The 27798-nt window shown below is 40.4% G+C and overlaps 1 protein-coding gene across 4 annotated transcripts in view; it reads right to left on the bottom strand.

Annotated features, from left to right (window-relative positions):
• The window catches only part of SORCS1 (sortilin related VPS10 domain containing receptor 1), a 305446-nt gene that overhangs the window by 51614 nt on the left and 226034 nt on the right, over positions 1-27798 (bottom strand). For all 4 annotated transcript variants that reach the window (XM_032988691.2, XM_042790410.1, XM_042790397.1 and 1 more), the window contains exons 7-15: positions 22996-23114; positions 20010-20099; positions 14785-14964; positions 10238-10384; positions 4391-4493; positions 3837-3913; positions 2512-2603; positions 1417-1524; positions 282-399 (exon numbers count right to left, since the gene is read on the bottom strand). In XM_032988691.2, coding sequence (XP_032844582.2) covers positions 282-399; positions 1417-1524; positions 2512-2603; positions 3837-3913; positions 4391-4493; positions 10238-10384; positions 14785-14964; positions 20010-20099; positions 22996-23114 — 1034 coding nt within the window. The remainder of the gene's footprint in view (positions 1-281; positions 400-1416; positions 1525-2511; positions 2604-3836; positions 3914-4390; positions 4494-10237; positions 10385-14784; positions 14965-20009; positions 20100-22995; positions 23115-27798) is intronic.

Genomic DNA, 27798 nt, shown 5'->3' with positions numbered 1-27798 from the left:
TCTTTCAGTGGCAGTGCTTCTACTGCTGTTGTATTCTTCAGCTCTGGATAAGTCTGAGATAATTGCTCACATGGTGAATGAAACCCAAAAGGCAGCTGTTTATCCTTTGGGGGTCACAGAGTACAATCTGAAGCCAACACACCTATGTAACAAAACAGACCCATCCAGTAAGGGACAATCTGATACACCAAACTAACAGGAAAAAACACTGGATTATGCCTATCCTTAACTGTAGGATCATTACCTACTTCAGGTCAGATCCCAGCCTCCTTGCTTCTCACCTGGCTATGGAGTTGCCAAGGCCTGTAGTCCTCTTCTGCACACCTCCGATCAAAAATGGACTTGTAGTCTACTTTCACCAGCTGCCACTCTGAGCGGTGGCTGAAATGTCCAAACACTCTACAGAATCCAGCAGAAAGAGCATACAGTAAAAAGTAGCACCAGATAGAGTCTGGTAGTTACAGAGGTGCTTACAAATTTCCAACAGAGAATAATTGCTTTAGCAGTGACAGTCCTACTGATTTTCACTTGACTGATATAGTGAAAGTGAAACTTAGGCTGCTAAATATCTACAACCCTCTTAAAACTTGCATGCAGCTTTTTTTCTGTGGATCATTATCCTCCCACTTACTTCAATCTTCTAAATGACTATACAGAGAAGACTTGTGGGGCTGGAGACAGTTATACCTATAGGACTTTGATATTTCTATTACAAGCTTTGGGAATCCCTTCCACACAAATTAAAGTCAGAACCTGAAGGGAACATACTTCATACATCTTAATTAACTCAGGTTGGTTTCCAAGCCACATATTCTGTTTATTACAGATCAGTCCATTTTTTTTTTTACAGACAGAAACTGAATGTTCCTTCTGTTTTTGCAAATGTGATCTCAGGTAAAATGTCACAGTTTCTGGTAGGGTGAATCCAGATTTATGCACCATGCAGAACTCAGCATACCACATTGAAACTAATCATAATTTTTCATGACTCAGCCTCCAGAAAACATTTTGTCATTCATTTTTACAAAGGAATGTCTTCATTTTTCTGTGTGTCAGGTAAAAAAAAAGAAAATAGCAGCAAAAGCACGGTTATAAAAATGCCCCACCATTTTCTTTCAAATAATCAACTGTCAAAAATAACTCTGCTTTAAACCACATTCAATTTGAGGAGTCAGGTTTCATGCTGATAAGCTAAGTGATAATATTTTTACAGCTTGCAAGGAATCTGAATGTCATTCCCTCAATCATATCACAAATAAACATTGCTGATTTAGCAACAGAAGACTGCATACTCCTGGCTTCGGATAGTACTTGGTTTGGTCCTCAACCAGAAATGCTATCATGTTACAAACAACCCTCAAAAGATATTTATAGTGCAGTTCCTATCAACAGTAGCATGATGGCATGCTCACTTACGTCATGATGAGAGTTTCCTCTCCAGGTTCCCCTAAAACTCCATCTACAAACAGAGGGAGGGATGTGAAACTGTACTTGCTCCAAGATCTCCCTTCATCAAAACTTAACCTAGTGGAGAAAGCAGAATTAGTGTCTTCTTTTCTTACTCTCCTCCTACTTTACTTGAGGAGATTTTAGTCCACTACAGCTGCTACAGACAATAGGAAGCAGCTTCTGTTCTTGGATAATGCATTTTCAGTCCTTTAAATAACTATTTCTTGGGGAAGCATCATAAATCAGAGCATTGACCAAGCTTGTTTGGCATCATACCACTAACCCATGGCCAATACTTAAGTGGTGAAAACTAATGAAGTTATGTTAGAGACTGATTCTTTAAGGGCAAAATGTAGCCTAGGGCTAGGATTTTTTAAAAATAAACAGGTCATTTTGAGCATCTTATTTTTGGTTCCCTAACATAAAGACATTTTAAGGAGGTTAGATTTATGGAGTACAAGAGCTTTGCCTCTTCTGACCAGCAGTCTTCCCTATGGTGAGTCTACATTAAAGCTTGGAACCACTCATCACTTCTTAAGACTTGGGTCTGTGTGTGATATGATGCTGACTGTAGTGGAAGTAAATCATGCAGACCAGCACAAAAACTATATTCTACCTACCACACAAACTTAAGAGTGCTAACTAGTAGAGACACTTTTGCCTTATTGGCTATATAACCCTGAACCTGTTCAACAAAATTCTGGTTCGTAAGTGCTGTCTGCCACACAGAAGATCAGTTCATCAATAATTTTGAAAAGAAAGACTACTTTGGTAACTTAATAAGAGACAAATGCATAATCCAGATACATATTACATAAATAATCAAACTCAAGAAGTCAAGTTGTAGTATTACATTGACAATACCTCAGATCTGGACAAGTTGAAATTATGTAAACTGGAATTGCCAGGATTTCTTAGCTTTATCTGAGTTAATATTTGCCCATATCTTAACTGACATTTTCTAGATTGTAGCTACAGAAAACTCTGGATGCAGCCTAACTGCCTGCTTCCTGTCATCTGAAAAGAGGGACAACAGAGATTTAACACAGACAGAGTTATTACCAGAGATGTCTGATAGGCAAAGATGTGTGTTTCATGGCGACCAGTACTCCGCCTTGGTCCAGGTACAGAACACTGTGCTCTTCCTCAAAGATCTGAGGGAGGTGGGGTGGGAAGAAAAGTATTTATTTAAACCTATTTTCCTTAGTATCAAGAAAATGTCATCATTCTTTAAGTACGATCATGACAGAGGACAGGTATGTGCTAAGGAAGTTATGGAGTAGATGAAGACATTCTGTACAGACACAGCTCCTGAGTTTTGTTTTTTATTATTTGGGCTTTTTTAGATTATTCAGGTCCTTGGTAAATGCATTCTGCCTCTGCTTGACAGAAAGTTACAAACATAAATTTTTGCAAGAATCAACAATTTCCCTCCTTTCGATAACAGACTTTAGTTTAAAGAACGTGTGTTTGCACGTATCTGGTCCTATCTCACATAAATGATGTAGACAAAAAATGTGGGCTGGTCAAACATTGTAAAATAATTAGATACTTGGAATATCAAATATTTTAAAAGGTTTTATTTTCCTATGTCTTTTTTGTATTGGTTTTCTGCAAGCATTTGCTCTACCATTTACACACCATTATTTGTCAGTCTGCGAAAGTCACTTTTTCTCTCCATGACTTGATATCCCATCCAGAAAATAGGAACAACAGTGTTTCCTGTTCTGAGGATAAACACATTAAAGAGTAGCAATGCTTTCTTAACAGGTGGGATTCATCTAAATATTAAGAACTTGATTTAACTTCATCATCTAGTCTCTTCCCACAGTTAATGGAGAAATAGGTAGCTTCGGAACAAGATGAACTGAATTCTGTATTTTTCTCCACTAGTTTAAGATCAAGGAAAAATAATCTATATCTATTTATATGGACACTGAATTTTGGACAACTCAACTTAGGTGAAATAATTCCCACATGGAGTGAGGGAAAGTAGACCAGTGCAACTGCTGATTCTTGGGAAAGTATAATGATAGACAAAGAGAAAAATGGTTTGATCAGTACAAGGGATGTGCAACAGTAAAAGGAAACAGATTTTCTCCCCTTAGTATTCTTATATTAATCTATTCTCTTTGCTACAGGGTTAAACTGAAGTCAAACTCTGAGTAGAATTATAAAAATAATTTTCTATTATATGAAGTCTAATGACATATTCAGCCTTTTTCTTTGAGCATCTCTCTACTGTTCAAAAGCGAAGTTTACCCTTTTGTAAAGATTTGCAAAAAGCTACTCTGAACCAAAAGAAACAAAAAATGTGACAGTTTTTATCTACTTTTATGACAATGTCCTATGATTACTATTTAAATCTATGATTCTGTGTCATTTACCTGTCTCCAAGTGTTCCCAGCATCAGAAGAAACAAACATGCTGATGTCATTATCTGATAGTTCGGTGCCTGTATTACCTGTAAGATGAGCATTGATTAGTGATGCAACACTCTAAGAAACATCAGAATTAGCGCATCAGGGGAGTAAATGTATTTATTTACCTTCTGCAATTATAGAACTTCTAGTTGCAAGAAGAGAAAGAGGGGGAAGGGAAAGACTTTCAGTTTGAAGAAAATATATATATAAAAGATCCAATCCATACAGGTCTACACAACTCCATATGCAAAGGAAATGCCCCAGTTTGAATCTTATGTTCATGGGAGTAGAAGACTAGAAGTGATCTCCTTGGACTTGAAGGCCAGTTTCCATAAAAAACATATGACAAGTTGAAGGCCCATAAGGACTTCCATTTGATAGCCCGCCTTCCTTCCCAATACTGGTGGTGTGACACCCCACAAGCCACTCAACACCCTCCTCCACAACCATCACAAGGTAAAGATTCACACTGTCAGTGTTTGTACATCATACACAGGCAATCTTTAAACATTTCATACCTGAAGCTACAATAATACTGGGGGCAGTGTCTCGGCTGGCGATGTTTCCTGAGGTATAGGGATTCTCTGAGACCTTCAGGTGAAGATGAAGGGAGCAATAGGGCTATGGAGAAAGAGGAAACAAAAGTAAAAGGCAGACACAACGTGAAATGCATGCTCCTATTTCTACAGACTTAGCAATATGTAGTGTCATTCTGTATTACTTCCTAATCACTGCCTTCATCCACCATTAGGAAGACACAGTACCTGTCTTGGTTCTGTTGCAAGAGCTTCACTATCACTTTCTGATGCAACCCGTTCCCACTGGGAAACTGATTCACTAGGCTGAAACCCTCTCACAAGGACAAGATCTTTGAGGTTGTACTCACAAAGGAAGCAACCAAGCTTGCAAGGGCAGGTAATGGTAAGGACTACCTAGCTCCCCTGGCTCCTAGCTCTCTTGAAAAGCAAGCAAGGCTGCAGATATGATGAAGTGACTCTTAGAGCAGCAGTGCCCAAGCTACCTCTGCAACAAGAAGCAATTTAACCCTATTGGTATGGTGCTGAGTCACCACAAATTAGCTGTGAGAAACCACTTAATTCAGACAGCACCATACCATTTATTGACTGTAAGTATTTTTGACACGACTCTGTTCTGCGCTGCACTAAGAAGAAATACCAGGACTGGAAAGTGTTAGTTTAAAAGTTGTTTAAAACAATGTTTCATCGCCCCATCTGGATGTGACCTTTGAGATTTCAATACAAAAACATCCATGGAAACCTCACCTATTTGTTATTGATTTTGTATGTCAGGTACTCAGATAAGACAGGAATGGTACAGAATAAATCATCTGGGCAAGAAGGTTAGACAGACAGGCAGATTGCCAAAGTTACCATTACAATTTCCTCCAAATCTGTAGTGTAACAATTTTTGAAAATTTCTGATAATTTTTGCCTTCTCTTGTGTTTTATTTTCAGAGGTTTTTTTCTTCGAAACCTCATGAAGAGCCCTTCATGAAACATGCTAAGGGAAGGGAGGTAGAAAATTACTGGTAAGAAAACCTGAAGCAAACTGGACTAATTGAGGGGGACATCACACAGGAACACAAATTCAGCAAAGCCGATGCTTCAGCTTGCACAGCTCTGTAAGACAAGCAGGAGAGGCTATGCAGAAGGACCTTCAGGCTCTAAGGCGGCAGGTCTTTCTGTCTAATATCAGCTGCCTAGAGGCTAAGTCTGCAGTTTTGTAGGCTTCCTCTACAGGATACCTAGCACCATCTCAAAGCAGGTGTCTATGACTCTGAAATGAAAATCCCCCTGTGGGAATGGCAGGGTTTTTTGGCAAAGGCAAATGAGGGTGGTGAGGAGGGATGGGAGCTCTCACTTATGTGAGACAGAAAAGAAGGATACGGGTTGTGCTGAAGGGAACACAACCTGCCAAGTGGAATGTACTAAGCCTAAGTCTAACTGACAGCTTTGCAAGGGCAGCCACTGGAGCAGCCCAGGGGTGCAGGGAGGGAGTGGAAACCAAATCAAGCTGACATGCATACAGGAAGTAGAAAAGCATTGCAAGAGCATGAATCCTTTCCTTTTACATTTTTATACATTGTGAAAAGACCAAATACAGAACATATTTTTAAAACTAACATACTCCAAGCCCACTTCAGCATTTCGAAGACAACAGCTAATGGCAGCAAATCAGGCAATTCCCTACTCTGACAGAGTCACCAATTTTGGGTTCCCCTCTCATTGCCTAGTACCCAGCTGTGCTAGCTGCTCTACAGACACCAAGGGAAAGACAATTACTGCCATGGAGCATTTGCAACCTAGGTAGAAGATAAAGCATGAGTGACATAGCCCATTGCTCTGCTCACTGCCACAGTTTCTATAATCATGGTGGAGTTCATTACTTGCTTCCCAGTATTTTCAAGCCAGCACTTTTTATGCTCCCCTTTCAGCAGGGTAATCAGTCCTTGGTAAAATTTATCATAAATACCCACAAACCCACTTCTTGGCTGTTCTGCAAAGCCCACCTGAACTGTCTCCAATGGCACAACACATACAAAACAGCTATTACTGACTGCCCCTGATCAGAAGTGGGACAAAGTATTATAACACAAGGATGATGCTAGACACAATTCACAAACCTAGGGGTATTCACAGTATTAGCAAGGAGCAATAAAGAGAGATAAACACTTCTAGGAGAGATATTCAAAACACCTCGCTCAGATGCTTAAATTATTCTGTAGCAGATGGCAGGAATGCCCCCCTTATGAGAAAAGGGCCTTTGTCCTGAAATCCTTATAATCCATATAGACAAGACAAACAAAACGTGGGAAGGAATAAACAGATGTCTGGGGAAGAGAGGCACAGAGAAAATAAATGACTTGCCTAAGGAAATTGGAGCTAGGCCTAAAAATTGAATCAAGATTCTCCCGAGATTTAGCCCTGTGTTTTAACCACAGACTATCCTTGAAAGCTAATTGATTAACTCTCCTAGACACATGTCCATAACTTGCAAGATAGAATTACTCCTCAGTTAACCACTTCACAGCATAAGATAAGTATCAAACAAAACCAGCATCTTTGGGACGTAATAACCTGGCAGCTATTTTATGAAGATTAAGTGTATTCAGCTTAGAAAACAAGTGGTATAAACAAGAAAAATAAACCCATGGAATTAGTTGGAATTTCATTACTTTCCTTCATCCTCATTATTCAGATCCATCTCACAAAAAATGCAAAGAAATTCTTTGAGTTGCTTTGAAAAAAACACCTCGAGCGTACTGTCAGTAGAGGGATGGTTCCGTATGGCTCGCCTTGTGTTTCATCCAGATTCCTCTTAACCTCCTTAGCTGCCAACTTAGCTGCTACCTACTTATTTCTGCATTAATTCTCCCTTGGTTTAGGTTTAAAGACCAGATGCACCGAGGACACAGCATTGCACTTGCAGGCTGGGGACCCACCTGTCACTCTAGGAAAAAGCAGATCCCAGTCTGCCAACAAGCTGGAACATATGTCATTGCTGTGTCCAAAGCTACTGCTAGAGACAAATATGCTGGAAACCAGCCGTGTGAAAGCATTGGTATCTGCCATGGAGTAAAGATGAGAGCTAAGCTAGATCTACAATGGACTGTTAAGAATTCACTTAGCTATACTATAAGGAAAATCAAGATCATATCAGGAACAGTAATATGTGGAAGGAAAATGAACAACTGACATAAGGAGTTAAAACTTCTGGTGATGCAAGGGTAGACTGAATGTGACTAAAGAGGTGAGTAGAGTTTGCGAACTGTTTAAATACTATAGCTACATCACACTGACAAGGAACAGAATTGCCTCAGAGCAGGGGATAATTCCTTTTCTCCATGTTTTCCCTCAGCAGAATGCCCTTACTTCAGGATCCCTGACTTCCAGGACATATATTTCCAGTGTTTTTGCTTCAAAAATTTCCTTCCCGCTCCCAACTTCTGTGGTCTCTTCTCTATCATTTATTGAATTCTTGCATTCTACATTCTGCCTTCATTTTACCCCACCAAGTGTGAAGCTCAAATCGGATTTTTAAATAGCTTGGCTCTGTACTGCAGGATTGTTGTTTTACTTTGTGATTTTGGTGTATTTTCTGTAACACTATCCTCTCTATCTCTTGCAGGTAGACTGCCTGTTCCTGTAAATGATCTAGCAAGTCAGTTTATTTCATATTTCATTTATTTGCTTTCTTGCAAATTTGCAAGTTGACCACCTGAGACCTTGCATGCTCAGCTGATGATCTCTGCGCTGCTATCATTCCACTAGCTTGTGACAACCAAAGCATGAAGAAGTGCTCAGTCATGCTCAGACAATGAAAGAGGCCTCTTGCCTGTTTTACCTGATGTTAAGGGAAGAGGAAAAATAAACATGGCTGAACATTCTTCTGGCCTTATCACAGGGAAGGGCTAAGCTCCTTTCCATTCTCCTTCTGGAAGAGCAAAGACTGAGCTACATGGTTTGAGTCCATTGACGATTTGTCCCTCACTGCCCTGAAGTCATGGACCAATTTCTACAGATGCCTACAGATCTGAGATGCCTACCCCAGCACGTCGCAAAGCATTTAAGAAGTGGGTGTTTCCCAGTGCAAACAGGATGACAAGCCTATGTCAAGCTTGCACAGGTAGAAGCAATTCTCAGAGCAAGTACATATAGTGCAAAATAAAAACGAACCAATGTTTAAAAACCGGTTTGTACATAGTGGAGCTACACAGATGTAAATGCAAACCACATGGAACCAATAGTTCCCCTGGGTCAGTTCTCACTATGTCCCTACAAGTCCTCACACTTCTGTCCCTGCTCGTGACCTCTTGCATGGCTTGTTCAAGTTTACCACCCTCAAGGGAATTCCATCTTTTCCAGACACATCTGGTCTAATTTTAAATGACATTAATTTTTTCAGGTGCTCTTGAGTATAATAGCAGATACAGTATGGATGGGGAGGCTTAAGGGAGCCATAATCCCCTCTGTCCGTAAGAACCATTCAGTCCTCATTTGTACGCAGTCATATGACCACTTCCACTATATCATGAATAACTACAACATACCCTTGTACATAAAATACACAGTTCCTGCAAGCAACTGTTCCATAAGGACACCACAGAGTAGTACTTCTGGCTCATTTATAACCACAATGGCAACTCAGATCTCTCTTAATCAGTGCACAACAATACCAAGAAAGACATTTTCTCAGAACTCAAACTTCAAATTTATGGAAAAAATAATAAAGTTTGCTTTGATTATTTTATTTGCCTGTATGGTTTTTATTTCTTCTGCCTTGCCACCCCCCTAAAATATTACACTATCATACCACGTAATACAAATCGTGGGTTTCTGATAAAATCGGTCATAATTTGAAAAAGCCAAGGTGTGGGGGTTTTATCAAATATGTTCACCACAATGCACAAAATATAACACTGATTCAGATTCTAACAAGCTTACAGACTCAAAATGAAAAACAACTGTTTTGTTTTGTTTTGTTTTTTTCCTGATGGAAAACAATATGCAGCTAGAGGACAGCAGGAAGACCAATCTAAATAGTGCCCCTGATTCTGCCTGGAACCATGTTAGAATTTGGTTGAGAATTCTACTGAGAATCCCAAAGGCTGGGGTTCTGAGTATTATCCCACTACTGCATATAGATTATATTGGCTGAAAAATATGTCGAGATAAGACTAAACTTTCTAATTTGACAGAGATCTCCAATTCTGTTCATTCTGTTTATATTTCACTTTCACTCTTGGAAAGTGTTTACATACAATGATGATTAAAGACTTACCTATATGTTGACCTTTATTAATATGTACAAAGACAGATATAATATACACCTAACATATAGCTATATACATATTTGGATGAGCTCAAAGAGAAAATGATAAACATTAATACTGCCAACAGAGCGGCCTGAAAGAAATAAGAGCCCTCCTCTCCTCTGAGCCTGTCTCAAGTCAGGTCTCTGAAAGTTCCTGAGCTACAATAGCTCACTCCTCCCATCTAGTGTCCAGAGAATCAACTGCGCAGAAACAGCATCCAGCTTCATCTGCTGTTTAAGGGGAGACAATCAGTTGTGAAGAAGGAAGCTGATCTACAATGCTTCCTTTTGTTTCAGAACTTAAATTAAGCTAAATTACAATGCCAGATCTTACAATGCCACCTGGCAGCCCAAGCCTGCTGTACTGCACTTTTAACATGCCATATTCCCTTCACGAGATACACTGGATGGAGGGAGAAGCTGCCCACTCCTTCTTGTGTTACTTGGTAGAAAAAGATTGTTCTGGGATGCTATCACCCTCCAAATTGCGCCCCCCCCCCCCCCCCCCCCCCCCCCCCCCCGGTACTTACTAGGAGACAGTGAATGGGGTTTCCTCTCAGATCAGTGTCCGGAGCCTGCAACAAATTCCAGTCTCTCCCTTTATTGTAGGTGATGAAAGTTTTCACTTGGTTGTCAATCTTCTTGTTAGCCAAGAACATTCCCTTTATGCCTGCTACCTAGGAAAAATTGACATGGCTGAAAAATAGATCAAGCCGATGCAGGTTCTGTGCATGTGTCTCTCTTGCCCTGTCAAACCCAACAGGGATCTGGTGGCTGTGTCAGTGTGGTAGATGTCAGGACAAGAATTGTCAAGGAGCATCAAAGGAAGGCAAACTGAGGTGCAGGGGACAAGATAAGACCATCACAGGTAGAAAGGTGACAATTGGAAAAGAAAGCTTGTATTTCAGATTCAGCATGGGAACATGGTAAGATGTCAATAGCATTGTCTATAAAGTGACACTCTGTCAACTGTGTAGGCATCCTTCCCCCTGAATGATGAAATACAGGGCAATTATTTGTCTCTTCAAGTGCATTAGTTTGAAATAGCAGCATTTTTGGCCTTGCAAAGAAAATGGAAACACACACATAAACTTGAAGTTCAGTGCTTCTAATCTCATACAGCCTGCTTAAGTCATTTCATCTAAGCATCCCGGTGTGTTTCATAATTATCAGTGTTTCAACAAGATAACTTGCAGCACAGGTATATTTTGATTACTGTTTCATGTTTTGAGGAAACCGAAGCACTGGTGACTCAAGCAAGGCCACCCAGAATGCTAGTTATAGAGCTAGCAATGAGATTCTCATCCTTTTATTTTTCCTGTGTTTTACCCAGTAGCTTTACTCCACAGACTTGAAGGAAGATTTTGGAAAGATGCTGACAGACTCACATTGGAACCAAGCCCAAAAGTGTCTTAGTGGGGAGAAAAAAAAGCCAACCTCAAACCACAACTCACACTGCAGAATGTTCCCATCTTCTCAGCACACTGAAAATCAATAGCCCGGTAGTTGCTGCACCTTGCAAATGAATTTGTTAGGCTGTCATTCTGCAATCTGAGTGCTGCAATAAAAAGGGAAGCAAAATCTGTAGAAGGAGGGGGAAGTGAGAAACTTTCTGGTTTCTAGCAAGTCTGTTCAGTCATCCACCATATCTCTTTTTCTGATGTAGAACTAGTACACCAAATCATTCATCAAGACTTTTTATTCATAGAGATTATTACTTAAATGACAACATGTGGCAAATGGTTACACAGAAGATTCAGAGTTTGTTCAAGCTCAATTGATTTAATTACACGCCTGGATTTGGATGCTACAACTCCCAGTGACTAGGACCTTACCACACTTTTAGTCACATGCTGTGGGACTATCAGTGTACAGTGCATTGGTACAGTACCTTGGTGCACTTAGTCATTCTGAATAGCAGTTTTCTGCTTGAGCAATGGCACTGAATTTCATTTGAAGTTATGTAAATACTCGGACATGACTTTCTATAATGGGCAGTGGTCTTTAAATTAAGTAGTTAACTAATTTATTGTTGATATAAACATAAAAAGATAGTATATTAAATTTCTTAGCTGGATTGCTTGGTCCCACCCAACTAAGTATTTAGGACTTCTTTGTTGTAGTAGAAAGGCATCCTGAAAAGACAAGGGTACTCTGTCTCCCAGTGATACTGCATGAATAGACAGGGCTGGAAAAATAACATAGTTCTGCCTTTACTACCAGAGGCCAGAGTCTATAGCTCCATTTGTACTTTTCTTTGTTGTTGTCCTGAAATAGTTGTATTATATAGTCCCTGTGAAATGCTGGCCATAAATGATTAAAGAGCATTTTATATATCTGGTGATAAATGTGTTCTGAAATCCTGTAAATTTTTCTTTTTATGATTCTAGTCATGGGCTGGGACTCAGAATCCTTTCCCGAAAAAGCAAAGTGTAAGTTATACTGTCAGTCTTGGACAGCTTTATCTCAAAAAAAGACCACATGCAATATACATGTTTGTGTGCTCTCAGTAGGAAGAGGTATACCTAATGAACATACACAACCATGACACACACAATGATCTGCTCATCCCTGCTGTTCATACAATCGTAAGAGAGAAAGACTCATGCAAGTAAGTGCATGACCACCAGTCGTCAGAGAGAAAAGCAATTCATCAGCTCCCACACAGGCATTGTAGGCAATCCTCACCGCCCCGATGCATTGTGTGCAGATACAAATGCTGTCCACAGTTTTAGAAAGATTCAAACACGTAACTCAAAACACATTCTTCACTCCCCATCACCAATTTCATACATCAAACACATACTTCCCATCCAAGATGCATACTGCTAAAAAAAAATAAGTCCCAGAGTGATAGGCATATATATCATAGCTATAGACGTATCTTCTCACAGTCTGTTATCACTTCAGTCATGGATTCCCACAGGCAGGCTTGCCTTGCTGTGGACTAGTCCAACTACAGAGTCAAGCAGAGCCATACCCCATGATTGGAGAGGTGCAGGAACTTGAAAGGGCACTGAGACCCAATGGCCAGTGATTCTTGTTACTCCCTTGCTCTAGGAGATGGTCTCTAAGACAGCCCTTTTGTGACTGCAGACCCACGGAATGCGGAGTGCAGTGTGCTACTGAGAAAGATGGTGGAGGGAAGAGCTATTCTCATACCCCATGCAGAAGCTGGAATAGTGTGCCTCTAGGAGTGGCCTCCTCATCCCCTACAAGGTCTGGCAGCAGAAGAGCCCACACACTGAAATAAAAACCTCCAAGTGAAAAGCTCCTGATGACTTGCAGGAGAAAAAAAGGGAGAACATGATGAGGCACCATGAAAGAACTTCTTTATTCTCTTCATGCCAAATGCAATTACCCATTGAGCAACACTGATCAGATTTATCCTTGATGTAGAATCAGTTTAGGAATCTACACACACATATTCACTACAGTGCAACCAGAAGAATTTACTTCTAACACCTGACAAGCATGCATACAGACATGTGCACATTAAACAGGTCTTTCTCTGGCATCTTTTCAATCTTGCTTTTCTAAATATACCACTGTCACCACAGAAGGGCTCATTTTGAAATCTCTCCACTTCCTTTTAATTTACCTACGGATTTTTTTCTTGTCTTCATCTCCATTTATCCCTAAAGCATTCATCATGTGCAACAAACCTACTGGGAGAATCACGCTGGATGGTTTTCTGTTCCCTTCCAGCTAGAACATCAAATTGAAAGGAAGGTTTGTTCCAGATTCAGTGTCAGACAATGTTCTTTATATCTAGATGATCAGCAGATATGACACTACAAGCCTGATTCCATCAATTTCAATCCAGGTTACTGTGTGGTGTCAGCCTAATAAAGCAAAACAAAGGCTGTTCTTTCCCCTCGGGATGTAGGACACCTTTACATAATGCAGTGAAATTGCTTCTTGAGCTGATAGTAATAAGAGGCAACAGTTTTTCCATGGGCTGCCAGCACTGCAGAGAGATTAATAGTAAAAATCTCCAAATGACTGAAGTGCTAGTTGCCCATCCTCCTACAATTCATCTGCATTTATGTACAATACTTGGGCTCTCTGGACAATTCAAGGTGGTTTCCAAGGGCAGCTGAAGGCAAACTACATAGCAAAGCTAATATTCAGATGTTGATGGGGAAATATGGGAAGCATCTGCATTTTCAAAGGAACTCAGATCTAGTTCATGGTCTTTATTCTAAATGGTCAGAAATTCCCCTGGAAGAACCTGAAAAGAGAAGCTGACCCTCAAAACAGCAGCTGAGGACTAAATTTCTACTTAGCTGAGTGATGTCTCCAGAAGTAAAACAGGCATCAGAGCAAGAGAATTACAAGGGCACATTGGAAGTCATATTCTTAGGATCCATTGTCTCATAGGAGACAATGTAAATTGGCCTTTTTACAGATGATCTTAAGCAGAATGGTCTTGATATGAAAATGCTCAGGGGTAAAAGGGACATCAAAATGAGGTAGGAGAGTTTTCACGCTCATGGGATAGCTCAGGAGGACGTATCTAAAATCACTTCAGTTCCCAGAATTACCCAAGCTGAGGAAGGTGACAAACAGCTGAAAACTGCTGTCTCACCTTACTTCTAAACCAAAAGATTAGACTGTCAGAAATGCAACTAAAATTGGAGAATGATGCTATTCATTGTTGGGACCTTTCAAAGCCATAGGCTGGACCAATGTGGATCAGAAGAACTTTGGCTGAGAAATTTAGAGTTCCTCTTGGGGACTGAGTGAACTAATCCACTACATCTTCTAATGCATATTCCTATGCATGAAAGAGCCATGAGCTCTTCCTCACCTGAGAATCTACAGGAGAGTACAGCAGTGAATCTGTTCATAATATTAGGCTGGGCCTAAATTCAACACCTGTGTAAATCTGGCCTTGAAACTCCAATGATTGCACTGAGGCCCTTAAATAAAAGGAAGTTAAAACTATGTCTTTAGTCACTTTTTGACTGTGCTGTTCACATGCATATTACGAGACTGATGTGCAACAAGGAAATAGTACTGGCATCATGTGAGCTCCTGAGATAGGAATGATATGTTTGGAGTCATGACATACCTCATAGAGGTCAATCATCACATTCCCCTCCAGCCCTTGACTGCTCTTGACGTTTTCCAAGGCCAGGGTGAAGTACACCCCTCGGGTGTCAGAAATATACAGATTATACGTGTCATTCTGGTTCCACTCTTGTACAGCTGCAAACACCTGATTCTCATCTGTGCTGATAACGTGCATATCCTGGGGAAAGAAAAGAGAGAAAGGTTACTAGAGGGAGCTCTGCTCTGTCATTTCCAAGGTCACCAAAGTAATTGTGGAGGAGCAAGGGATATATTTAGGCTGGAAATTAATCGGCAACTGTAGACAACACTCCTGTAAGGGGATAATTCCATCCAGGAATATTTTACACCAGCTCTCTTCTGCCAATTTTCAAAGAGGTAATTAACTGATGAGGTGTTAATTGAACATTTACATTGGCAGTACAGCATCACTTTCTCTCCCCTCCTACTAACAGTTTCATTTTAATGAATACTTTTGTTTGGGGGGTGGGGGAGATGTTTGTTGATGGTTTGGGTTTTTTTTATCACCTGAGTGATTCCACTTGTGATTGTGATTGTAGATATTAAAAATGTGGGTTTTTTTTTTTTAAAAAAAAAAAGAAGAAAAAAGCAGCATCTGAAATATCTGCTTCTTGCCTAGCATTTAGAAACCTTGGGAGCTGATAAAAGAAGTATTTAATGGGTTAACATCTGCAGCCAGTGCTGCTGTTATTTATTATTTCTAATGACAGTGTAGGTTAGTAGCCAAGGACCTGGACCACTGTGCTAAACACTACCCCAAGAAATGTAACAGAAAGACAACCCTAATCCTCACTAGATGCAAAAATCAGAACTGTAGTTAGATCACTACTTTGTGAGGGAGGTTTTGTTTTACTCTATTTTTCTGTGTGTTACAGCAGGCAGGAAGCAATGAAAATATTGCATAATTAAAGAAAAAACAGAAACTATTAAACCGGATTCGTTCTTTCAATGCCTGGAGAAATTACTACCCAGTGGAAAAAGCCACCAAGAAAGAGATTGTTATAATGAAATTCCCAGGCTCTATCTGCTCAGCACAGGCACCCTGAGTTCTTTGGTGCCATAAAAATCTGTGGAGGTAGGAAAAGAAATGCAGATTTCTTAGAACCAGGTGATTCCCAGAAGATTCAGCTGTTCTGTGTGTTTTGGGCAGATATCCCAAAGTTATTCTGCTTCCATGAATCTCAGCCAGGGCCTTCTATATGCAAAACTGGTAACTTTTTCAGAAAATATACTTTTTGGAAGCTGATGCTACCTCTTCCTTCTGTTAATAATAGTCTTTGACAAATCACTTTCTCGTGGTCTTGCAGGGGGAATTAATACTTCCAGATGGAACCTTGTAATGTAAAGATGAAAAATAATATAATAAAAAAATCTGAACAATAAATTTGAAAGTGGATTCACCATGAGTTAAGATTCAGAACAGTTGTTTGTTCATCCAGATCCAGATCTGAGTATGGAGTGGATGAATATTCACTTGATTTATTTGCTTCTTTGCACTGGAGAAAAATGTATCCCAGAAGTTGGGCTGGTTTTGTATAGGAACAGATTGGCTTAAATCCTGAGGCAATAGGAAAGGCAATGTAAGTCCACTGCCTTCTAATTGTGCCTCTGAATAGATATCCTCTCTTAGCTCCCTCCAGCTGTGCTAGTAGAAATTACTGTCGCAGCTGTTTGTCAGAGGCTCCTTATTTCAGCCTGTCATCTTAGTCAATCTGCTCATAGATCTACATGGGTAGGTGTTCCCAATGTGCTTCAGGCAACATTGGCTAGCACAGCTCTTATCTCAAGTTTAAACTTTTGCATATGTGCATACACAGATGGGCAGACATGTCTAAACAAAAGAGAGAGGTTATAAGCAAAACTTGTTTTGTCTGGTGAATGTACAGTTTTATTAACTTACCATTTTAGACAACAGTTTTGTAATAACTAGGGAACAGAGGTAAAAAGATGTTTTGATCAACACCAGTAAAAACTAAAGACAATTTCCTGAATGCTTAAGAAGTAAATAAGTTAATTTATACATTGGATGCTTCCTGAGTTTTGATCAGATCATGCTGTAAGATGCCAGTCTAAAGAAGATTCCAGTAGGGCTGAATTGGCATAAATACATAGTGCAGAAAGTGAAAAAAAAATAGCGTTCTAACTGTTTGCCTTTGGGGATCAATTAACTTTTCCTCTTAATATGGCCTTGTCCAATTGTGTAGTAACAATGCAAAGCTTTGATAGAAAGGGATCAGTATATGGGGATCAAATAGGTCTTTGACCAACATCGGGAACTTTATTATTTCCACATTTGGAAAATTAAAACTAATCAGCATAACACGTTCAGTTCTATTTTATTCTTTTTCAGGGTGCAGGTTGCTTTTTTGGGGGGGATCAATAATACAAAAAGAGAGTCTTCATCTTGATATAGAGCAAGAGCTTCACTGCATCTTCCACTACTACAATATATGTTCATTTCACCTCCCTGAACCTAGAAAAGGGAAGAGGACAGGAGAGTGAAGCCAAGCACCTTTCTCAAACAGATGCTGTCATCTTCAGGGGTTCCCCATGCATCTGCCTTCTGAGAGTCTGAGCTTTCTTTCCTCTGTTCCACCACACAGTGGAAGTACATTAATATGCAGTTCTACTATCTGTCCCTCTTGCCTTTTCAAAGACAAAAGTAAGAGCACGATGCTATGCATGGGTTTGATCAGGTGTCTACTCAAATGACTAAAGGCCAAGGCTTTCTGAATTACTAAATATGCTTCAATTGCCCTTTTTGCACTTGGTCAGAGAACTTTTCTTCCTGGAAAGTTAAATCGCAGGGATGTGTAATGCCTGTTTTATCCCGTCAATTACTGGGACTGTCAGCTTTTTTTAAGGTCTGCATTTAAGGATTTTTTTTGTGGTTATTGCTTCTTCCATCAGTATGTGCATCCTGAGGTTGAAAGAAGGTGATGAATTTAAAACAGAGGTACCACATGCACCCATCCCATCAGTATTCATCCCAGCATCAGTTAAGGACAGGTCTTTTTAAAAGAGAAATTGCTTGGCTTGCTTTTGTATTCACAGATGTCTGCCTAGTGCATTGGTCTAAAATGCAGTGAATGTACCCTGTGTGTACATTTAAGATGATTATCATGAGTGACATTAAAGAGCCTGTGACAGAGCCCACATTGTGGTGCTGTGGTACAGAATAGGCAGTACCCACCCACAGATCCGCGTCACTGCAAAAAATAACAAGTCTCAATAAAGACCATTTACCAGGTTAGCACAACCTGTATGCCCATATACAGGCATCTTCTTATATGGGAGAGAGTTTCAAGTTCATTTGGGCTTTTAATCAAACTGGCTACCAGGCCATCAATGCCAACAACAAGCATATTTTAGTTTTGATTTGCTGCAGCCCATGCCTGCCTGAGCAGCAGGATCACCTGCCAAAGCTGCCTGCCATCACACCCCTCCAGTTTAGGAAGAGACAAAAAGCTTCCTATTCCCATCTTCAATTCCAAAAGTCACTTTGTACTGTTTACCATATTTGGCCCCTATTTCTTAGCTGAAGGAGATAAAAGAGAATTTAAGCTTAAAAGAAGCTGTTTGTTTTAATTCCTTGAATAGTATAACACTTTGTGCATTTTTCATAAAAGCAGCTATCCTACTTTGATAGCAGCCTCCTAGACAGCCACAGCTCCACTGTGGCTCCTTCCAAGCCAAATGTAGCTTTTCAGTCTTTGAAGACATTCTGAGATTGCTACAAAGCATCTTATATCCTTAAATATCTGCCTTTTTCTTTGGGTCAAATAACATGAATGTATTGCTCCAATTCCTGTTCTCTGAGAAAACATTGCAATTTAATTGTAGGGCATTTTCCCTAGCTCTCCAGAGATCTCTTTGAGAAGGTGGACAGTTGGAAAAATAAGCGTGGGCTAAAGGAGACAACTGGCTCAAAGCAAGCAGTGTCTCTACAGATGGTCTGAATCAGCTGTAAATGACAATTTTGACTTGGGTGTTACAACATCCATACTAAAAATGCAACTCCTTTGCTAAAGTCTACTTCAAATAACAGCTGTTTTAATTTGACCTGAACTGGCAGAATAATTCCTCCCTGCTTGGACAGGAAATTTCAAACCAACCTATCCTTAAACATGACTGAAGACTTTGGGGTAGACCACAGATCTTTTGTGTCAGAGCCAAGATGATATCATGGCTTCTAGTAGAGTCCTCAGTGTCCTGTAAGCTGGGTTTTCAGGTGATGTAAACAGGAGCAAAGGGTACAACAGCAGAGTGGCACTAAAGGCCTTGGGTTTGAGCTGCAGTCTGGTTATATGAAGGTCACCCAGTTAATCCACTATAAACAGGTCAGTTGGGTTAAGGAATCGAAGACAGACAGTTGTAGTATTTGCCAAATCATCCCTTTGAATATTTCTACCTACGGGTGCACTTTCCACTTCTAGGAAAAGGCTGACCTTGCACTTTCTTTTTTTCCTTTTGACAATCCTTGCTTAATTTCTGGGAATGCATTTGTCTCCAGATGTTAGACCTCACAGAGAATCCACAAGATCATTTGCTACTTTTGGACTCAAATTTCATTTAAGTCAGACTGTATCAAGGATGAAAAGGCCTCAACAACAACAAAAAAATCCTGTCTCTATTAAGAAGCTGTTAGGAGCCCAGCTGCAAAATGGAATTTTTTTTTTAAAAAAGTGAACATTTTATATAGGTCTTTTAAAAAATTCAGCTCCAAAAGACAGCAATAGCCTTTCAAGCTCCAATGCTAATTCACCATTGTTCTTAATTAGGGAAGATATGGAGCAGACACACAAAGACATCTCTTTGCTTGGTTCCCATTAAAATCTGCTAATGAGGCACAGCACAAAAAGCAACCCACATAGGATATGGACAGGAGAAGGGCATTTTAAAACCAAAAAAAGGAAAAAAAAAATACCAAAAGAGAGTCCCCATCAAAACTTAATTAACTAACCATAAAGAAATGGTAATTGACATGGGCTGTGGTATCTGCCTACATTTCATGCTGATGTCCTTGACTAGCCAAAGGGCTGACTTTGTTTTCAGTCCCTTCTTGCTTGCAAATGTTCTGTTAAAGAAGAATGATGTTTTCACTCATGGCATGTCATCTTGCAGTTACTTGTGTTTGATTCAAGAACTTCTGTTCAATCAAAATACCTGTACTTTCATATGGGCATTCCAGCAACAGCAACCTACCTTGGGCAAGGAGTACTTTGGCAGCTTCATCTGTGTAAATGCATTCCTCCTATAAGAAACATAATAATGTGGTCTTCCTCCTGATGTCAGCTATGAGAGAAGCAGAAAAGCTATCATCAGGATTTTTTAAAATATTTTTTTATTATCATGGAGAATATCAAGCTAAAGTTGTCAAGAGAAATACCACAGTTTTCGTGTCAATGGCTTAAAACTGCAGCACTACTACAGCTGATAAATGAACATTGATCCAACTGACAGTGGATGAAGAAGAAAGCAAGAGGAATTCCATTTTCTGCAAAGAGAGACAAAGGCCAGAATTTCAGGGGAAAGGCTGGGGAAAGTGAAGCCCTGGCTTCACTTGGGCCTTTATATCACCTGCTGATTCCACAGCTCTCTTCTGCCTTCACACAAAACAGTATGTTCTTTGCTATCTGCAGAGCTGTCACATAGGCTATTGATTAGATCAGCACATTGGCAGACATGACACTTGATTTCTATTTCTGCCTCTAGCTTTGGTTCCTGTGTGGCCCTATACAAGCCATCATATGTGTCTAAGCATTCACAGCTTCTGGAGGCAGGAGAAGCTCAGTTGATTTGGTATTTCTGTGATGCTGGCTATTAATTTAAGTGCCTAAATACTGATCACAAGACCTTGAAAATACTGGGTTAGAGCAATGTGATGTTTCATTTCCTACCACCTATTAAAAGGGGGAAAAATTAGAAAGAAAAAAAGCTGTCAATGTTATCTGGTTTCCAGTGCTGCTGAAGTATAATCAATGTTTGTAAAGTACATTGAAATCCCTGGATGAAATATACTGAAGAACAAATATTCCAAGGGATTCTCCATGCAGAATTTTGCTTTAATTGCCTGATATCTGGGCTTATCAAGACTTCTCTTTAGTAGCAAGTGCTCTAAAACACACTGAAGTAGTTTAAAATGCAAGATACACAGAGGCTAGGTTCATGCAAGGTTAAATAAAATAAGAACTACTTCTTATTCTAAAACTCTTCAACTTTTTTTTTTTTTGAAAGGGAATTGGGCAAAAGTTAGGTGAAAGAAGGCCAGAAGTATTGTTTATGAGAGAGTGTGAGTTTATAAATATAATACAGTGTAGTGGGAGAAATAAACTCACATTCCTTTATTCTTGTGCTTTTGATCCTACTAATTCTCATGCCAAATGCCTTAGTTACAGAAAAGATAGATGAAGATCAAGGAAGATAGGGAAGGCTAGGGGAGGGTACTCAGGGTGTTCATTTATTCTTCCAAGCCTTTACTGTCTGGTACAGGGCTTTTCATTGTCTGAAGAACAGTGCCTGGGATAAGGCATGGTCCAGCATCAGCCACAGCATATTATTTAACTGTTCCATGCCAGCCAGATACATATATAAGAACCTCAAGAATGCCATTTTAAATTGCCAGCCAACACTGAATTCACTGACTATTTCAAATAAAGCAGAGATTGTTTCCAGGGATTACAATATTATTTCATACCTGTACATGTCAGTTATTAATGATTGGCAAGCACTATCTCATTGACCTGTTACATTTATTTCTGTTTAAGAATCCTAAGTTTAAGGATTAAAATGGGAAATTTCCAAATCAAAATATGACATCATACTTTCTCAAACTGCATTACAAACATGAATCTACAAAACTGTGCAAAGTCCCATTGGGCATTAAGGGGAATATCGTAAGAGGCTACCTCTCCTCACATACTCCTCCTTACACCATGCAGCTAGCACAGAAGTAGAACAAAGCTGAAATTTGACAGCACTAGGAACACTATACAACAGCTTATAGACAGAAGGAGAAATTCATCAAAATACCAGGGCTATCAAGAAAGATAGACAATCACCCCAGTATTGACTTCAGATGAAGCAAAGGGGTTAGCTTCCTTACAGTGTGTAGTAAGATCAGGTCAGAACAGAGAAGACTAACAGTCTTGAAGAGCACAAAACCAAGGCATCAGTGCTGAAGTAATGAATCAATTAACATACAAAGAGAAATTCCCCAACTCCTGTGTCACTCAAGCCACAAACACAGTCATCCTGAAATGAGAGAGCATGGCAGAACAGTGATGTGTGCCCCTGTTTTCTTTAGCACATAAACATTTAATTTATGCCTCAGAAACTCCAGGCACAAAATCTATTCTGGAACATATGTCCCAGATTTATTTGTGGATGATTTAGACTGGTGTTTATGATGGAGTTCATTAACTGAAGGTAATTAGCAATCAACTCATCCCATTTAAAATATCAGTCCTCTCCTTTCCACCCATAATCATGGCAGAATATAAACTGCCTGGAAGACCAGGTTAGTCCTAATGATTTCCAGTTTACCTTCCTGTTCTCTACAATTCTGTTGTTATTTTTGTCCTCTTCGGCTGTTATTAAATGGACACTGGCAGAAGTCTAATGAAACCCACAATAGTTGAGATCTATTCACCAGCTCTCACCTGGAACACCATTTGCCTGAGTACATCTCATCTTCAGCCTTTTCACTATAATCACAACGGAGGCATAACAATAAAGACTGATTACTCCTTCTTTGGTTCTTCCCCTAACTGCCTCCCTCCTTTTCTACTTCCTTCTCATGTTCAAAAAACCTTTAGTGCACTTCCTTACAATAGCAGATGACTGACACAACACTTCAAGTTGGGAGGTTAAAGCAGTAATCCTAGAGCGCTGATGAGATCGCAGGAAGTGGCACAGAGCACTCCAGTATATATGGTGGATGCTCCAGGCAAGAACTATGTGACCCTACAGTCACAAGATACTAGAGGTAGAAGGAACACTATTAGCATTGTAATGAACTGCTATAATCCACTCAGTGCCTTTAGTATTTGGATCCAGTGTTGCCTAATTATTTGGGAGCTAACATACATGCACACGCATACAAAGGAATGGAAGATAAGATAGAATAACATAATATAGAATAATACAATACAAAATAATAGAATAAATAAGAGAAGAGGGCGTTCTGCACCTGAACAAAGACATAATCGTCCTGGACAATCAGTGAGTTATGGTCAATATAGCCTGGAAAAGGTTTGCTGCGAGAGGCTTCACTGCAGTTCTGCATCTTGCAGGTGATGTATTGGGCATCTGAAAGGAAAAGAAGAAAACGAAGATACTTAAGATCCTCAGCACAGATTCCTCCTACTGTCACAAACCTATTTGCTGAGGTAGCAGTTCTGCTTCACACCCTCATGTGACATAAAGAGACACCATCCATTCAATGCAACACAACACTTCTTTCCCTTACATCCCTCATAACTTTGATTACTTTCTTCCTTTAAGTTCTTTCCTTCTTCACCTGCTTCAGACTCATTATTTATTTAATTCCACCCTACATGAGACATCAGAGTTATACATTGCTCCTTCATACCAAGAGAAAGCCCAGCATAGCTGTTCTGATTACTCCATGCCATTCTTGTGGTTCCACGCTGGAAGTAGACCAGAGGCAGCGTTTGAAGGTGGTACAATGTAATGCTTGTGGCTCAGGACTGACAGAAACCTAGTCAATAGTCTATCCTTCAGCACGTTTACTTGTCCTGCTGAGTTTACTTGGATGCTACCCAGGCTTAAGCTTAAAGCAAGGACCTAGTGAGAAAACAACAGACCTGTGAAAGACCCTTTACAGGGGCAACAAACAGCCCAAGTCCTGTGACTCTCAAAGTAATTATGGGTCTGAAAAGTGTCTGTGCTGCAGCACAGATACTTTCTGTGCTGAGCCTCTACAGTTTCCCTGACAGCTTCTCCATGGTCACACGCTGAACTTGTTTAGAACATGGCCAAGGTCCGGAGCATACACAAGTATGAGGACATTTGCAGAGGACACATGCTTCAGTGTCACCACTAAGAACCCCTTCCACAGCACACCTCTGTATTTCCTACAGCACTTACACTTTGCAGAGTAATTCAGACCACCTCCTATTCAGGGGTTTTACCTATTTCTCTATTGACAGTGTAGGTAGATGCACTCTGGCAGACTCGCGCAATCATTCCACACTCTCTTGAAACTATAGGCCTTAGGAGTTTCAATGAGCAGTATGTTTCAAAGTAAAAGGTCTAAATCCAGCCCTAGAGTCATCTCATCCACTCTCACTGTATGGGATGTTCTTTTCTCTTATTATGAAGCACTGTAGGGTGCTTATCTTATAATCCATCACCTGAAGAAAAACAATTTTAATTTCTTCATGGTGGTAATTTATCCTAGAATACAGAACCAGATTCTCAGTATTCAGTTTAGGTTCTTTCAGATCAATTAAGAAGTTGTACTTTGTTTAATGACAAAGCTGATTTATAGGAAGGATTTTGGCATTTTAGCATTAGCACTTATGTGACAGAAACACTACATGGCATTTAATGTTAGAACTACTTCTAATCTTTTTCCTAGTTGGAAAAGCACAGCCCCTTGTTTGATATAATTAACACGTTCTGATCAGAGAAGTAGCATTTTACACTGAAACAGAAATGGCTGGATCTTTACCATCTCACATTTAATCTTGATTTTAATTAAAATCTATCATTTGACATTTCTTTCCTTGCTTTTAAGGGCTGTTGACTTCTGCTTGATACAGACATGCAGGGTAACGAACCTTCAGGAAAGTTTGATGAGGGATGATTTTACCCCGACATTTGCAGAGTTCTTGCAATATATAAAGTTACTGCAGTTTATAACATTTTGTGCTTTCGCAGCTCATTTCAAAACATTAATTAATAGAGCCCAGACAGCAAGACTGAAATGCATTTCCCCTCAGAGGGACATGATTTTTTCCACGTTAGCCACGAGAGGGCAGGTAACGACATAACTCCCAGCCTGCTTGTTCCAGTGAGCTCAGGAAAGTTCCCTTTCAGAGCTGTTCAGCCCTCTGTCCCTCTGCTCCCAGGAAGGAGTGGGACAAGGGGACCAGAGCCTCTTCCACCACCCAATGGTACTGTGTCATGCAGTACTTCCCCTCTGTGTCATAAGACAGAGAACGGCATGCATGTCTTCACCTGTAACACAACCACTTCCCACTCCTCCCATTTAATTCAATCCATCGTATCATGCTCTCCACACCTGTCCTCACATTCATAGAATCGTAGAATTGTTTGGGTTGGAAGTGACCTTTAAATGTCATCTAGTCCACCTCCCCTGCAATAAACTGGGGTATCTTCAACTAGATCAGGTTGCTCAGAGGCCTGTCCAACAGGACCCGGAACATTTCCAGGAATGGGGCATTGTCGTGGTTCAGGCCTGGTTGGCAGCCAACCACAATGCAGCAGCTGGTCACCCTCCCTTCCCCCTCCCCACCTGGGAATGGGGAGGGGATTAGAGGGGTAAAGGGAGACTCGCAGGCTGAGATAAGAACAGTTTAATAATGGCAATAAAACGAAAACAATAATGATGATGGGGGAAAACAAAAAGAAATATATAAACAGGCAATGTACAGCGTAATTGCTCACCACCCGCTGACCAATATCCAGCCCATTCCCAGCCAGCGACCCCGAGATACCAAGATCCCACAATCGCAATCCCGGAAGCGAGAGAGCTCCTTCCCAACCACCCCTCCTTTATATAGTGAGCATGACGTTCCATGATATGGAATATTTCACTGGCCAGTTAGGGTCAGGTGCTCTGGCCGTGCTCCCTCCCTGCTCCCTGTGCCCTTGCACACGGGCAGGACATGGGGAGTCGGAGAGTCCTTGAAGTCTCGGTAGCAGCTGAAAACATCAGTGTGCTATCAGCATTCTTCCCATACCAAACGCAAAGCTAAATCCAAAACACAGCACTCATCTAGTCCCTGAAAAGGAATATTAACTCTATTTCAGCCCAAACTAAGACAGGCAACTACCACCTCTTTGGGCAACCTGTTCCAGTGTTTCACCAGCTTCATCATAAAAAGTTTCTTCCTTATATCTAGTCTAAATCTACCTTCTTTTAGTTTAAAACTGTTACCCTTTGTGTTATATGGCAACAAACCCTGCTAAAAAGTTTGTCCGCATCTTTCTTATAAGCCTCCTTTAAAGTACTGAAAGGTCACAATAAGATCTTCCTCTCTTCTCCGGGCTGAACAACACGAACTCTGTCAGCCTGTCCTCATAGGACAGGTGTACCATCCCTCTGATCATTTTTGCAGCCCTCCTCTGGACCTGCTCTAACAGGTCCATATCTTTCCTGTTCTGAAGGTTCCAGAGCTGGATGCAGTACTCCTGGTGGGGTCTCATTCTGTCTCAAGGAGGTTCCTGGGTGAAATGCCTGGAAAAGCACCATCAGCTGAAATGGCTGGCCCCACCAACCCCTGAGCTGTTGGCAAGACCGGGTGGCTTTTCATAGGCGGGATCGAATCACCCAGCATAGAGCCATATATGATCAAACCTCTGTTTCCCACTTTGTTTCCTTCTTTCTCCCCCATCACCACTATTTCCTTTTACTTCCACAGGCACACTGGCCATCTGGGAGACACTAAGAGGAGACTGCAGTGCCATCTTACATCTCATGCAAATGGGTTATTTATCCTGAGAGCACAGGGAAGTAACAGGATGGGTGCTGCTGGGACCAGCCAGCAAAGAAGATTAAGAAATCTCCTCTGCAAAAGATTATAAAGAGTAGGCCAGGTTGACATCCATTAGAGGTGACTGAAGTTTTTTCGATCTTGTTTTAAATAGAGGTATGTGGACTATTTCTATTTCTGCTGTGATCACAGGAGTCTGTGCAGCAGTGATTGTACCACTGATGAAGATTTACTAAGGCAATTCCTGTGAACTTTTACAGTGCAATTCTCCATGGCTTCAATTTTAAAATGCCAGTAATAACTACTAAAGGGCAGAGCACTGAAATTGCTTAAGCTAATCTCCCAAACAGACAAATCCAGAGATGTGTACACCAGGAAAATCTCCCTCTGCTATGGGAGACAGAAAGAATGAGAAGCAGGCTTCTTGCAGTGCCTGGATCTCTCTTTTTTCCTAAGGGAAGTTTTGCTGTGCTCACAATAACTCAATGATTTTGTTTTGGCATTTGATTCTCGTGGTCATTTTATGTGATTCCATTGGCAGAGCTTTGTAACTTAGCATTAATTAATGTCAATTAATGTATTCAGTTGTTAAGCTCTGGAATTAATTTCATTAGTTTTCCCACACAGATGTTTTCCCTGCCATAGGTAATTAGGACATTATGCTTTTCATTTCCAGAACCCTCACCTCCAACAACAGCTGCTGTTTTTAATATACAACAACAAAGTCACTCTATGCCTGGAGAGAAGAACATAGCAACTCCCAGCTCTTACACCACCAGACACTTTGATTTTGACAGGTTTAGACACCTATAAGTAGGATTCTTCTCAGGGAATGGCTGCTATTTCTAAAGAGGAAGCATGAAAAGTCACAGAACACAAGAACAGAGGAGACATCTTGTAAGGGAAACCTCTGACAAGATTAATCCGTTTCAGTGGTGAAAGAGAATTGCAAATGCCAACACTGAGCAGAAGCTAAGAGCCAGGGGGACCCTGTGCCATGAAATATTTTAGTCTCTTCTGTTTAGCTCGAGCTCTATGCTAATATGTTCTCAAGGGAAATGCATCCAGCCTGTCCCAAAGACATTTCTTGGCTCAGTTGGTGGAGACAGAAGGTCACTGGTGGTTACTGGAGGTTGGTGAGCCTCTGCAAAAGTGCACAGGAGAGTTTCAAATCTCTTCATAAAGCAGAGTAGGGCTTTCTTCAGGATACTTTGTTTTGAGCGTTATTTTGGATGACATATCAAAGCCTCATACCCACTGCTTTCTACTCTATGCTTGCATGTATACCT

The sequence above is a fragment of the Tyto alba genome, unplaced genomic scaffold (genome assembly GCF_018691265.1).
Source record: "Tyto alba isolate M040663 unplaced genomic scaffold, T.alba_DEE_v4.0 Super-Scaffold_1, whole genome shotgun sequence".
NCBI lineage: Eukaryota > Metazoa > Chordata > Aves > Strigiformes > Tytonidae > Tyto > Tyto alba.
The sequence above is the reverse complement of the archived record's forward strand: the minus strand, read 5'-3'. Positions and strand labels throughout refer to the sequence as shown.